This window comes from Halichondria panicea, chromosome 5 (genome assembly GCF_963675165.1).
Source record: "Halichondria panicea chromosome 5, odHalPani1.1, whole genome shotgun sequence".
In the NCBI taxonomy this organism is placed as follows: Eukaryota; Metazoa; Porifera; class Demospongiae; order Suberitida; family Halichondriidae; genus Halichondria; species Halichondria panicea.
In genome coordinates, this window is record NC_087381.1 from 6,067,353 (window position 1) to 6,082,901 (window position 15,549).

Below are 15,549 nucleotides of genomic sequence, written 5' to 3' on the forward strand. Positions count from 1 at the left end.
CATGCAGCAATTATTTCTGCTGAGTCACTCGCATATCAATAATCAGACAGCAAATGGGGTCAAAGATCAAATGTCACTGGCATCCCACGCAAATTGGGTCAAAGGTCAAATGTTTTAGTGGGTGTGTACGTGGATGCCAGTGACATTTGACCTTTGCATGTCTGAACATGCATTGTGTCTGAATATAGATGCCTTACTCTACATGTAGCACATTTTCAGCTCTTGAAGACTTAGTAGTTAATATTTATCAATTCTTTTTTTGTATACATTCATAGTAACACATGCTTGATCAGATGGTGCAAAAGAAAATTTTTTATCGCTGCTTGTTTCCTTAGAATGAGTGTCTGAACATGCATTGTGTCTGAATATAGATGCCTTACTCTACTTGTCATACAGGATGATACACCAATATATTTATCATGTATGTGCTTCAAACTTTATCATGGCATGTATAGTTTCACAAAAATCATTATAAGATCATGAATATTCATGAGCAAACTGTTTACCCAATCTTAAAGAGTATTCATGGATTGCTAATGAATACTTTCACCACAGACATTCCATACACACCCTCTATTGTGTGTTTGAAAGGCTAATTATACCATGTTGTTGTCTCTCTGACAGTATACAGGTAAAACTAGGCTCTATGTGATGTAGCCATGTATAGCTAGATAGATTAGAATTGTAGAATTGATTTGTGCATAAATGTATATCAGTATTGTGTATTAATTTTAGCCCTGCCTTAGTATAGGTGTGTACAGGATCTTCATCAGAGGAGCAACTAAGCATAAACCAAGAAGTAATCACAAGACTGCATATGTTGTGGCTAAAGAGGAAATGTCGAGTGACCAAAAGAAAACTGATGAACTTCCTGGAACTTCAGTGCACAAGACTGATGAGGTATGTTCAGTAAAATATTTCCCAGGACTGACAATTAAAAACCATATTTTGCCAGAACGCACATTATTTACTTGATTAAACGCCCGGGCGTTTATTTCATATCGAAGTCTGTAAAGGCATAGGTGCCAACTGTCCCGGATTTGGAGGCTCTGTCCTGTGTCCCATCCAGAAATTGCTATTTACGTGAAATGTCCCGGATTTTCAAGGCTGCTCCTGAACTGAGATAAATAAAATAATAATACAGTCCAAAGAAGCTCAAAATACTAAAGCTATATGGCTTGAAAGCTTAAATCATGAGCAGAATTTAGTTTCTTGCACTATATACTCTCCGTCTATCGCTACGATCAAAAAAGGGGTGGGGCTGCTACACTGTTTACAGTTTTTGTTGGTGGGCTCTCCAGTATGATCATACTGAGCATGCGCAGAGAGCAACTAAATCTCCTCAAGTGTCTCCTAATTTTTTGTCCCGGAAATTTTTCTTTGGAGGTTGGTACCTATTTAAACAAAATGGGAACTTATTCGAAATGGGTGTTTATTGTTATGTCTACTCCAAACTCTTGCACAGCAGCAGTTATTATGCTCATTTTGGCTGCTGCCACAGCTCTCAGCTTAAATCCTAAGTCATAGGAGTGGTGTTTTTCTACCTCTGTGTTGGTATACTCTGCCATCATAAAAAGATATACTGCCATGCTTGCAAGTGGTTCCACGTGCTAATTCAGCTCCACCCACAGTGCCACACCCATACATGGGCGATTATTTAAGATGGGCGTTTATTAACCAAGACAGAGCTTTTATATCATGGGCGTTTAATCAAGTAAATACGTACAAGAGGAAATGGATTAAAATGAGGTCACGTGAACTCAATTAACACGATGCAGACTGTGGGTTGGTATAGTCTTTGCATCCTCCAACTATATAGTTGGGGGTGGGCCTCAATCTTTGCAATCTTTAACAGTTGGGTCCAGCACTACTTCGAGTTTTGGTGGGCAGGGCTCATCTCTGAAGAGTCTCAAATTCGGAAGTCTGAGTATAAAAAGAGCTGCCATGGGTGCGACCTTTGACCCCGAAATTTTCATTCAAGCCTTAGTAACAAGCTCTTTTTTCTCTTGCGCAAATAAAGCGCTCAGAACCCATTCATTATATACACACTGTGAACTCTCCAAAATAAATTATACACAAAGGGAAGGGATTTAATACATTCTTGGTAGTTTAATTTTCATTTTTACCAGAAGCTGAAACAAAAAGACAAAAAATATATTATTATGGCTGACAATAAATAAGGCTTTATGTATAGATACAGCAAAAGGCTATGCACAATAAAGGAATCTTTTCAGCTCCAGATCAGCTACAGTGAACATACTCCAGGGAACGTTGTGGAAGAGTTAGGAAGCTTGCTTTCGACAGCATTGAAATTGTGCCATTGTGGAAATCCACCGAAAGTCCGATTCTGAAAAAGGTAAATCAGTACATCAAAATCTTTATTACCATTTTAATAGGGCAAGTGGGGTGCATGGCACCAGACAGTGAGCATAATTATAGTTCTCAGCATATGCTTACTTCTCTTCTCCAACCAGGCGGCATAGAATATCACACTATTCAAAATAAAGTGGTAGCCTGCTAACACTGGTCAAAACACAAGCTTCGCCCATGCAGGAGACTTTAGGTAAAACACTCTAGAGGAGGGTGACGCATTATAATAGCTGGAGCAAGCAGCTTTCAGAAAGTGTACTCATGATAAATATTACTGTCACAAGCCCCATTTCCTGTTTAATCTAAGGTAAAAATGTTATACTTGCCTGCATGCATGCATGGTAGTAGACTAGCCTCGATCCCAGGCCGAGTTTTCACTTTTATAACGGTTAGGCGAACAACTAGCCTGGTACTAGTTGTCTGCGCATGCGTCAAATTTTCATTGTATTTGTGGTCGGCAAAAATATTTCAATAACCGAAATTTGTACACAGAAAATGCAGAGAGTGAGTACACAAAAGATGCACATAGGGAGCTGCTTCACAAAGGCCTGGGTAGTTGCCAGTTGTGCTGCAGCACGATTACAGTGGCCCAGGGCAACTTCAGGATGATTGAATGCCTTCAAATTACGTTTCAAAAAGATTTAGCAGGCTGCTGGACTTCTCTGATTCTAAGCCCCAACTCGTAACTCAGTTAAATTTTGCTTGAGAAAACGTAGATTCTCTTGATGTTGATGTCTCTGAGCTACCCAGCAAGGCTTGAATGAGCAGGTCATACTCCAGTCCTGTGAGTATAGGACAATATTAAAAGAAACCAAAGACGGTTAAACCCTTACCTCAAACTGTCCAGTCTGTCCGTTAGTATAGCCAAGAGGAGCACTGTTGATGCCTCTGAGCTGCAACACTCGAACGAGCAGGTCATACTCCAGTCCTGTGAGTATAGGACAATATTAAAAGAAACCAAAGACGGTTAAACCCTTACCTCAAACTGTCCAGTCTCGTCCGTTAGTATAGCCAAGAGGAGCATTGTTGGGTTAGCTGGATATTAGCCATTGCTCCTGTACAGAGAAGTAGACATTCTAAATACGTGTAGATCTATATATATATTAAATTTCTTGTATTAAACAGGTTATAGTGTCATTGTCGACGAGCTAGTGATGGCAGCACCAAGTTCTCTAGCTCACACTCTTCACTTGATCCACCATATTAACTATAGTCTACCTAGATCTTGCCAAACATGAACAAGACTTGATAGCATAGGGCCCACACAAAAAGATCTGACCTTAACAAGCTTGACAAAGCTTTATATCTCTTCCCTTGTGTTCAGAATAATGTTTTCTAAGCTTCAGAGAAGAGAGAAGCTTCAGCTAAGAGCCATTCCAATCAATTCCAATAATGATAAAACGGGAACTGACTTCTAGTACACGATAGTACACGAATATAAATGTCACGAAAGTGAACGAGAATATTCATTCGTCAGAATCTGACGAACGACTGATGCATGCGCAGACAACTAGTACCAGGCCTAGTTGTTCGCCTAACCGTTATAAAGCGAAAACTCGACCTGGGATCGAGGCTAGGTAGTAGACTAACACTTATATACCACAGCTGGCCGTTTCAATGCTGAAAGAGAGCCTCATCTAGGCTTAGCCTATAAGTTTTAATAAAGTTTTCATAATTATCTTCAGCTAGAATATTATATTAAACACGCGTGGTTATTCCTAATTCCTGCGCGCAGTTAAACAAAGAACTATAATTATACCAAATGTTCAAGTCAGTCTGCACAAGGTCAAAGGTAAATAAATCATGTCCTTGGCTATTGATGCAGTGAGCTGGATTTGGCCCTATAATTATATATATTTTGAAGAGTGTCTCAAAGGAATCACTATTAGCATATGTAGCTATATAGTGGGACCAAATCCAACTCACCTGCATCAAATGGCCATTTCATACATGCGTTAATGACATAACCTTTAACCTTGTGCTGTCTGACCTGAAAATGTGATGGCGGTTCTTTGTTTAACCACGTGTGCATGTTGTGTGTCTCTTACAGCACGCGAGCATTAAAAATATAGCCGCACGCGTTTAATTAGCCTATATATACAGCGAGCGCTTAGATATAAATGCGCGAAGTTAATTGTGGCGGTATAGGCGGAGGCAGGTGACCCTTCCTTCTCGGCCACGCTGAACTTCTTGAACATGGGTGAGAAGGAAAGGATAAAACCACTCCTCCAGGTACACATAATAACAGAATGCTCCATGTCTGACAGTGACTAACTACCAATGCATGTGCAATGATATACATGCAAGCATGCATGTGCTTGTATCATAGGCACCAACTGTCCCGAATTGGCCTGGACTGTCCCAGATTAAGCACCCCTGTCCCTTGCATGTCCCAAACTGCTGTTTACCTCGGATTTTTAAGGTTGCTGATTGCATGTGAGCTAGGTTATCCAATAAAGTTCAACAAGCCTTTGAACTACTTCTAGCATTTTCAAACAATGAACAGAAACACATGGAGACAGATATTTACACAAGAGAACTTGAGGTATATAAATATATATACATCATAATTATATAGGTGCCAGCCAAATTCAGTGACAAAACATGCATGGGGTGTTAGCCCCGAACAGCTGGCCGCCAAAGGAGGCGGCGAATTTTAGGGAAATCACAAACTATACGACTCTGTGCAAAGAAATTATTTTTTTCCCCATGTTTTCACATGTGATATAAAAATTGTTGTGGGGATGCCCCAGTCTTCACTACCCAGCTCTCATGCGGCTTCACTAGCTCACTGCGCATGCTTATTAAAATTAATTGCCAAGCAAGTGAGCCCCGCCCACCACTTATTGGACTGATCAAGCTATAGCTAGCTAGCTAGAGCATTCATTTTGTTTGACTGCTTTTCTCCAATGACTCTATTATCTGACATGCATGATACCGTATTACTAGAATATTTTGCGGATGAAAAACCTTTGCGAATGAGCCAAATCAGCAGAAATGTTTACCCTTTGGGATCTAACTATTGTGTTATGGTAAGGATCATGTGTATTTATACTAGTAAATAGTTTAGGTTTTGCAGATTTTATTGTTGCGAATGGATCATGCATGCAACCATCGCAAAGTTCGCAAATGTTTGATGCTCGCAAAACATTCTAGTAATACGGTATCTAATATGCTGAACGTGTATTTTCTATTTACTTTCTCAGCACGATTTGTAGATAAATAAATCATAAAGTGTATTATAATTTTAGCCTGCCACACAATTTATTATTATTTGCATGCACAGCATCATCATCAGAGAAGGCACCCAAGCATAAACCGAGAAGTAATCACAGAACAGTCATTCTACACTCAGATTGTTCTGACTCTAATGGATGCTCAAACAATTGATGAGAGTCTGGAGGATGCTAGCAAAGATTGGTTCAATTTGGGATTGGCTTTTGGACTGGAGCTTTCAGAGTTGAAGAATATTGAAGATGAATACCGCTATAACAAACGCCGCCTAACGGAGGTGGTAGTCAAGCGTCTTCAAGTCACTGATCCAGAACATCCGATGACATGGTCTTACATATGTGAATGTCTGAGGAGTCCCACTGTTGAGCGTAACGATGTAGCCAATGAAATTGAAGGTAAAGTGTCTACCTCTGTATAGTCTATTCATTTTGGACTGACATAGAATATGTCGGGAAATGTTTTCCTTAAATGTAATTTGAATGCATTAATGTACTCTCTGCATGCATGTATATATAGAATTTGCAGACGTTGTGAAGTGGGGAAGTTTCTGATATTAGTGCATGCATGGGTGCACATAATTATATGAGCCTAAACACCATGCATTATGCAATATGCTAGCGTGACTGCTCAGCAGCCAGAGATACTCCAATATTGTCATCAGCTGACAGAGTCACAGTAGGTATATACTAAATATTAGATAAAACTTCACAATGGAGCTGGCTTCTGGCAGTTTACATGGAGCTTTGTATACAGTCACCTGTTTTCTCACGCCATCGCTTTAGTGCAATGTAATAACCATGCAAACTACAATTCTGCATGAGGAGACTGGAACAGCCTCGGTATAAGTTAGCAATAACTTAAGAAAGTAATTCAAATCCAAGAGAGTATGGCTAAAAGCAGCTGTTAGTTTTATAGCATTGCAACTGTTTAGTCTCATATAGATCAGCCAGGATTTTAGAGAAAGGGGTGCTGTCGAGGGCGCGAAGCGCCCGATTTTTAGCCGCGCAGCGCCGAAATTTGGTTAACCGGAAGCCACACCTCTTATTAATGATGTCATAATTAACTTATCTGCCAAGTTGGGCGTGGCTGAACGTTTATTTGCATAGAGAAGCTGGCCACGATCACAAAAGAGAACTAGTTTATAGATTTAAGCCAGAATAGCTCACAGTTTAGAGACTGAATTGTTTTCCTTGCCTATACTAGCTAGCTAACAGCCTAACTGCAGCAAGATCTGGAAGAGAAGGGGTGCTCAGCTGGATAATCAGATACATTTCTCTGTGATTTGTATACTTGACTCAGGCTGGTTGGGGGTGCTCGAGCACCCCTAGCACCCCCCCTGGCTACGCCCCTGCCCTTCCTACTGAAGAAAAGGGGTCTGAGCACTAGGGCTGTCCCAATTATTCAAAAAAATTTGTTATTCTTATTATCAATTTTTCTTCCATTGAAAAGCCAACATGAACATAAACCATAAATACAGTATAAATTACATTGCATGCAGCCATATAAAACTAAACAACTGACATGTGTACTGCACTTACATTAGAATAATGACATTAATTTTTATTGACCTTTATGACCTTTTAAACCTCCGACTCTACCTATTACTCTAGCTTCACCTCACCTTAAAATTATTCTAGAATAATTAGGACAGCCCTACAGTACTGAGCACTCTTGTCTTGAGGTCATTTCACAATGGAATGTACCTAACCTTACGCACCTGCGTATTTATTAATTGTACAAAGCGTTAAGCAGGCATCTTTCTCTCTCTGAAAAACGTGCTTCAATCTATTGTGATTTGCCTGTGGTGCTAACTCTGTGCCCAAGGACCCCTGCTTGGCTTGCTTATATACTTCGTAGCAGTGTCTATGTATGAAGCGTTTACCATGCGTGATGCATGCGTTAATGATTATCCAAATGCATTGAGCAATGTGCAGCTCTTTATTGCCTCCTATAATATAGAATAATTCAATCTAATTGAGCCGCTGGAATTCCAGCGTGTGCAACAAAACTACACCAAGAGTGCATGCTCAGACGGTCCTTCAGGTCTGGCTGAACCATGCAATTGTTATAAGCACATCACAGTCAGCTTTATCGTATTCCTCGTCATGTGGCTATAATCCCTCGAGGCATAATACTACCAACATTCGAGGACCATACAAACATTACGCCAATTTTGTTTTAAGGATAGACTATACCGGAAGTATACAATGATTCAAAATATCTTGGAGCATAAAGTTTCGAGGTTTAGGTGTTTAGGCCAATCCGCGAAAGTTATACGCCTCGAACATTAATTAATTTGACACTATGTTATAGTTAGAACATGGGCATAAGGTATCTATGTGTTTTAGTGTCCCAAAGCTCGAGGGTTTTAGCCCGAGGGATGAGGGACACTATAACCATAGATACCGAATGCACATGTTCTAACTGATTTAGATCCCAAAACCTATTGGCTACTAGAAATGCACTAGCTTAGCAACAGTCAACCTATATAAACAGCCAACCTAGCAACTGCATCATTATTCTTTTGAAAACTAATATCTGAAGTTGGCATCTCTCTGTGTCTCTACTATAAATGTGTGGTCTCTATTCATCAAGTCAACCCTGCTCCTCTACCTCACTTTGATGGACAAAATTATAGTCCTAGCTCCACCCACAAAACGGAAACATCCAGCTCCTCTACAAGTCCAGCACACTTCCCAAGAAACGAGCCGCTCGTACTACTCTCACAAAGCAAAAGGAAGACATCTAAGCTATAATTTGCAGCAAACAAGCCCAGCAAACGAGCGGCTCCTATACTACTCTTGAACAAAGCGAAAGGAACTTTAGGAAGAAACCAAAGCTAGAATCCCAGCACTTCCATACATCCAGCTCCTCCCCCATGCAGCCTTGCAGCAAAAAAGCACAGCACACTGCACAAAAAACGAGCGTCTCCTACTACCCTCGAACAAAGCCAAAAAAAGAAACTAGAGCTTCTCTCTTTCATTCTAGCTCTGTTATTATATTACTAGACAAAGCATCTAGCTACAATAATTGTTATGTTATTACATGTGTATCTTCTTGTAAATCACAATACAATGTACAATGTTGTAGTTTGTAGCCCAGAGCAATCTATAGTACCAGTACGTACTATAGCTCATAGTTCCCTGCTAAATACACTCAAATGGGATCTAAACAATAGCTATTATGTGGTCTAAAATATAGTGTTTATATATTCATGCCACTATTATTAATAATTTATATTTATAGAAGTCATGATCAGAAGATCACTTGCTAATCGACTCACTCTCCAAGAACTAATAAAGCATCACAGTCTGACTGACGAGCAACTCAACAGTGAAATAAAGGACTCTGATACTCCCTACCTGGCCTCATGTTTCGATAATGTGGAACTTTATTCGAGTGAAATGGGGCTAGCTATTACTGAACAAACTGATGTGACAGAATCGTGTCGTATATATGGCAATCAAATAGCCATGATGAAGTGCTTGAAAATCTGGATTCAACACAATCCTTCACAAGCAACTTACAGAGCTCTACTGGATATTGCACTGCGATTGGGGAAAGGAGAAATAGCTCTTGAAATCTGTCAGCAATTGATCCAACGTAAGTATTACGTCTCATGTGATAATCAATGTCTCCTGAGCCCTCTACTGAGTAGCTATATTCAATTTTAATTCATAATTAACGTACCGTATAGCGGGTAATTTTTGGGGGACAACATATTCGTGGTTTAGCAATATTGAGACATTTCGTGGGTAATATTTTCGTGGTTGCTGCTTGCACTGCAGGTAAAGGTAGGCAAGGTCGCTTCATTTGTGGGTAAAATATTCGTGGTCAGACCTCCAACCATGAAAACCATGAATATTTTGCCCCACGAAAATTACATGCTATACGGTATACGGTAGACATTTTTGTAATTATTATTTCAAAAATTTCGAAATAAAATTGTAGCATCATACGAAAATTAAAACTACGAAAGTTATTGTTTTTTAAATTCGTCATTGCCATAATAGCAAAAGCTAAAAATATATAATAACAAAATAAGCATACTACAGTAGAACGTCAATTATCGTGCACTCGCCGAATTACTTGTTTCTACGCTTTTTTGTGCTTTTCCTGAGGAGGCAGTCCCAACAGGTGGTCCTTTAGCTGTCCGTGGGTGAGGACCCCAGTCTCATGCATGGCAATCCTAGCAACGTTTCACATTACATTTAGTTCGATATTTGTAAGCGTTTGCATGTATAATTATACTACCAGGAGGACAGGAGGAGATGTATATTTCTATATATATAATTATTATTGCCATTGTTTATACCACATTTCCTTGTTTGTAATAATTATGCTAAGTACTCTGCATGTACATGCAGTGCATCCAGTCTAAAGAGTAGAATACCAAAAATGTGTGAGTAGTTGAAAATCTGCTGATACAATTGTGTAGGCGAATGAATAAGCTACAACATATCCAAAATTGTTTCCATGATAACATAAGGCGGTGGGTTTGTGGTGATTAATAAAACAGTACCCAATTGTTATAGTGGGTAATCGGTTAGGGAGAGAAAAAGCCAACGGTTTCCAGCTAAGGTTTGGAACTTTTTCACAAATAGTTTGGCTATGTATTAGTGTAGAGGGGTTTATGACTGTAAACCTCCCAACCACGAGGGCGTAGCCCGAGTGAAAGGTGTGGTTTACTGTCATAAACCCCGAGGCACTGTGCATTAATTGATATAATTATGTCCCATCTGATTGGCTGGCTGGATGCTATGCATCCAGCCTATATAAGCTTGCATGACTACCACATAGCAACACTATTCAAACAAGAAGACAACTAGGAAAAGAGAGCTCGTCCACACCAAGGCTGCTGTCCACACTCAAAGCCTTGCGCAGCCTGGACAAAATATGAGCAGCCAGCCCCTCCCTCCAAGCGAACGGTACAGAGCCACTCCCCCTATCTGTTCAATTAGTCAGCCCCTCCCTCCATTTATTGTGCAGCAACCAGCCAGAAGAAACAACACAGCTAGCTAGCTCTAGACAGGCTGACCAGCTCTCTTCAGCTATGCCAGGCTAGTATAGGCAAGCAAAGGTAAGCTTAAAATAGCCACTCCTATATTATTATTAAAATGGCTTCTTTTTCTTTGCTGAACAGGCCCAGTGCAGTGCGTGCAGTCAGTCAGTACTAGTGCTAGTGAGCAAAAAGCTCAGCCTGAGCCCAAGCCCTCTCCCAGAGTGTCTCTAAAGCAGCTCCTCAAACAGCAGAATTTTTAAGGAACTAGTCCACAGACTACACCCTCTGTCTCTATATGTTTTCATTTATGACATTTTGTTTCTCATGCAAGATTCATCTTCATTCATCGAAAACACCATTATTTTTTATTTTTGCTGCATATGCTTGAGGTGCCAATTTATGAGCCATATTTTCCCTAGTAGCCCTGAGGTGCCAATTTATGACAGTTAAACCCCACTAGACTACATGGCAAAAGTGTAGTAGGTGGGAAATATCTTATGAAAGTTACTTAAATATCTACACACCCTCCACAGTGTGCTCCAAATTGCTAGTTTTTAGTGCCGTTTCGGTTAGGGAGAGATTTGAAGAAAATCTTACGGCTAAGGTCTAAAAATTACACGGAGTAAGCTTGAATAAATTGTCTGACTTTTGATAAGAAAAATTTTTCCAGAAATACTTTAGTTCCGGAGATAATTGATGTTACGTATCATTTTTTACGATCACCCCCATTATCACCTAAAATTATTTCCCACTACAACAACTTTTGGGGAAATATGTTTGAATCGTGTTGTAGCTTATTCTTTTACCTATACAATGGTATCAGCACAATTTCTTAGAAATGTTCCAATCTTGAGATACATTTAGTACAACTACTCACCTATTTTTGTATTCTATACTCTCTATAGACTTTATGCACTGTACACATGCGACGCATTTGATCTAATAATAGTGAATATCGATGATGTTTAAGGTAGTTAAACAAGGTTAATCGAGGTACTCCGCTTGCCCTGCCTACTGCATTATGTACTACCCAGCATCTACGCGCATGTGCAATTATCTCTACACCTCGTGCTTGATTATAGCTATCTGAGTTAAAGCCCCACACCCAACCCTCCCTTGGTTTCTATACACTTCTCTGTCGTTACGACATGACTGAGCCGTGGCTATGACTGTTGGCTAGGCCACCTCTTTACCCCCAAGTACTCAATTACGGGAGCAACAGAAACGCTTAATCATTATCTAATTACCGAGGTTGCACCCCTCTAATTAATTAGAGGGGCTTCCTAACCATAATAACGGCCTTCAGTCATGGTCCGGCTCACCCTCCGGCTCACCCTCCAAGGAGCGTTGCGGTAATGGGTAGCTGTACTCATCGCTTGCAGTAGTACCTAGAGTAATATATAACTATGTAGTAGTAATGGTATATTAATTGGGTGCATGGCTTGCATATTCATTACCCGGCGTACAGTAGATTAATTAGCAGCACTCAGTGGTTTGACAATGGCAATGTTTGTACATAGCAAGACAATACAAAATCCGTGTAGTAAGTACGTATAAGTAAGACTCCATGCATCTCCTCATGTGGCCTGTAATCTGCCACAAATTTGGGAGTATTGATACAAGAATATCTTGAAATTGCAACAATGCAAAGAAATAATGTGATGATTGTTTCCATGGTAACCTAAGATGGTGGGTATGTGGTTGTTTATATAACAGCAACAATTTTAATTGTATAATAGTTATATTTATTTGCTCATGACATAAACATAGTTTTTCAATCATGCACGTGTATTAATTTTAGCTTGCCATAAAATTAATTTCTGATAATAATAAATTTATGTGCATACAGAATCATCATCAGAGGAGTTTGCAAGAGAAGTAATCACAAAACAGTCGTCCTCCACTCCGATTGTTCTGACTCTAAAGGATGCTCTAACAATTGTTGAGAGTCTGAGGTATGCTGACAAAGATTGGTTCAATTTGGGATTGGCTTTTGGACTGGAGCTTGCAGAGTTGAAGAATATTGAAGTTATTTATGAAGATGAAAAGAGCTATATATATGATTACAAACGCCACCTAATGGAGGTGGTAGTCAAGCGTCTTCAAGTCACTGATCCAGAACATCCGATGACATGGCCTTACATATGTGAATGTCTAAGGAGTCCCACTGTTAAATGTAACGATGTAGCCGAGGAAATTGAAGGTAAAGTGCCTACCTCTGTATAGTTCTAATTCCATTCATTTTAGACTGACGTAAAATTATTATAAAAATAATTATTGAATATGTCGGGAAATGTTTTCTTTAGATGTAATTTGAATGCCATTAATTTACTCTCTGCATGCATGTATATGCAGACGTTGTGAAGTGGGGAAGTTTCTGATATTAGTGTATGCATGGGTGCACATAATTATATGAGCCTAAAAACCATGCATTATGCAATATGTACGGTGGCCCTGGAGGTCGCGTCATGCGCCAATGGTGCAACACCAATGTTTGTAACCTTTGACCTCCAGCTATGCGCCAATATCCAAACACCATACGTGGACTGCCAATGTTTGTGACCTTTGACCTCCAGATACGCGCCAATGTCCTACGGTGGCCCTGGAGGTTGCGTCATGCACCAGTGATGCATCACCAATGTTGTGACCTTTCACCTCTAACACACCAATGTACTGACCTTTGACCTCTTGGCAAGCGCCAATGTCTAATGTCCCATGTGCCAATCGCCTCTCTATTGACCTTTGACCGAGGTGGAATATTAATTTTTGATGGTTTTGTGTCTAATAATGCAGCTGCTTCATCAGGGACATCAAACTCCTCTATGGCCCATAGTATGGGCATCACTTATCCATTTCAATCCAACTTATACATATTATAATAATTTTCAGCCTAGTGTGATAATACAGTAGGTATAGGTAAGAACTGGGTTAACCAAGAACTGTGACAATGGCTATAGCAAGTGAGTACAACAAATAATCCAATGGCTGCTTGTACGATCTTGTTCTGTAGATTGTAAATCCAACCAGTCAGTTCCAGGAGTTGATAAAGGTCATCTGATCTGGTACTCAGAGTGGGCATCCACCTATAGTCAATGGATTCTGCACAAAATGGAGATAGTTGCCCCACACGTACAGCAAAGTACAGCATACATTTTTTGACAACTAAACAATTATGCTGTACAGCCTACATCCGGCCTGTCAATAGCATCTACTATACTTTTACATCCACGTAACTCTGTGAAATAGTAAACCCGCCTGTAGACTTAAAGAACCACATGTGAATGTACGTACCTCAATCGCAACTTGTACTTTGAAGAAAAAGTACAACTTGTACTCTAACTTGACAAGGAGGAGAGTACAAATATAGCTGCTTCCTATGTTATGCCTATGGTTGTCATAAACCTAGGGACCATTAACTTACACAGTGGGCTAAAGACAGTCTCAGCTCAGAGCTAGATACCTAGACAGCAGTCTTTAACTTTATAATAATAGATCACACGTGGGTCAAAGTTCATGATACATTCACAACTAAATTTCACAATGGAACCGGCTTCTGCATGGCAGTTTACATGCAGCTTTATATATATACACCTGTTTTCTCACGCCATCGCTTTAGTGCAAGGTAATAACTAACCAGGAACAGCCTCAATAACTTGAGAAAGCAGATACTACTTCAAATCCAACAGAGTATATATGGCTATAGAAGCAGCCGTTAGTTTCATAGCATTGCAACTGTTAAGCACATCACAGTCAGCTTTATCGTATTCCTCGTTGTGTGGCTATCCCTCTAGGCATATAATACTACCAACTTTTCGAGGACCATATTTATGTAATAATTATGATTTTGTATACACGTATATGGAAGTATACAATGATTCAAAATAATTATCTTGGAGCATAATTATAATTATAATTATAAGTTTAGGTGTTTAGGCCAATTCGCAAAAAGTTATACGCCTCAAACAGTTGACACTATAGTACGATAGCTATATTATGTGTTCTAAAATATAGTGTTTATATATTCATGCCACTATAATTATAGGAGTCGTGATCAGAAAAGGACGACCTCTTATTCCACTCCAAAAACTAATAAAGCGTCACAGTCTGACTGACGAGCAACTCAACAGTGAAATAAAGGACTCTGATACTCCCAAACTGGCTTTATATTTCGCTAATGTGGAACTTTATTCGAGTGCAATGGGGCTAGCTATTACTGAACAAACTGATGTGACAGAATCGTGTCGTAAATATGGCACTCAAATAGCTATGATGAAGTGCTTACAAATCTGGAAACAACACAATCCTTCACAAGCAACTTACAGAGCTCTACTGGATATCGTACTGGGATTGTGGCAAGTCGACATAGCTCATGAAATCTGTCAGCAATTGATCCAACGTAAGTATTACGTGTCATGTGATAATTAATGTCTCCTGAGCCCTCTACTGAGTAGCTATATTCAATTTTGATTCATAATTAACGTATACAGTGGAAATTTTCGTAAAATTCGAAATAAAATTGTAGCATCATACGAAAATTAAAACTACGAAATTATTCTACTGCAAAATATTCACCATCACTATCCTGCATGCATAAGCTGTACAAAATACGAAATACGAAATAATCAATGGGTAATTCGTACCAAAATTTGCACCAACGAAATGTTTTTTGTTTTTTTAATTCGTCATTGCCATAATAGCAAAAGCTAAATACCCTAAAAATAATTATAATAAGCATACTACAGTAGAACGACGATTATCCGGCCCTCTATTATCCGGAACTCGATTATCTGGCTTGGAAGTTTCTTTTTAATCAGATTTAATAGTTCAGAAAATGGGCGTGTCCCTTAAATGCAGCTGTTACTATGGAGACAGGTCTGCTTATCTTCTGCGCATGCTCAGACAACCATGTGGCACTGATGCCCTGTTTATCAATAAAGCGAGTG

At 39.5% G+C, this 15,549-nt stretch overlaps 1 protein-coding gene across 5 annotated transcripts in view; it reads left to right on the top strand.

Annotated features, from left to right (window-relative positions):
- The first annotated feature begins 751 nt into the window (after window positions 1-751).
- The window catches only part of LOC135335853 (uncharacterized), a 37,523-nt gene continuing 22,725 nt past the window's right edge, over window positions 752-15,549 (top strand). For 4 of the 5 annotated variants that reach the window (XM_064531449.1, XM_064531446.1, XM_064531450.1 and 1 more), the window contains exons 1-5: window positions 752-900; window positions 5,657-5,999; window positions 8,851-9,207; window positions 12,456-12,809; window positions 14,649-15,002. In XM_064531449.1, coding sequence (XP_064387519.1) covers window positions 838-900; window positions 5,657-5,999; window positions 8,851-9,207; window positions 12,456-12,809; window positions 14,649-15,002 — 1,471 coding nt within the window. In that variant the 5' untranslated portion in view covers window positions 752-837. The remainder of the gene's footprint in view (window positions 901-5,656; window positions 6,000-8,850; window positions 9,208-12,455; window positions 12,810-14,648; window positions 15,003-15,549) is intronic. The other variant, XM_064531451.1, reaches the window with a different exon arrangement.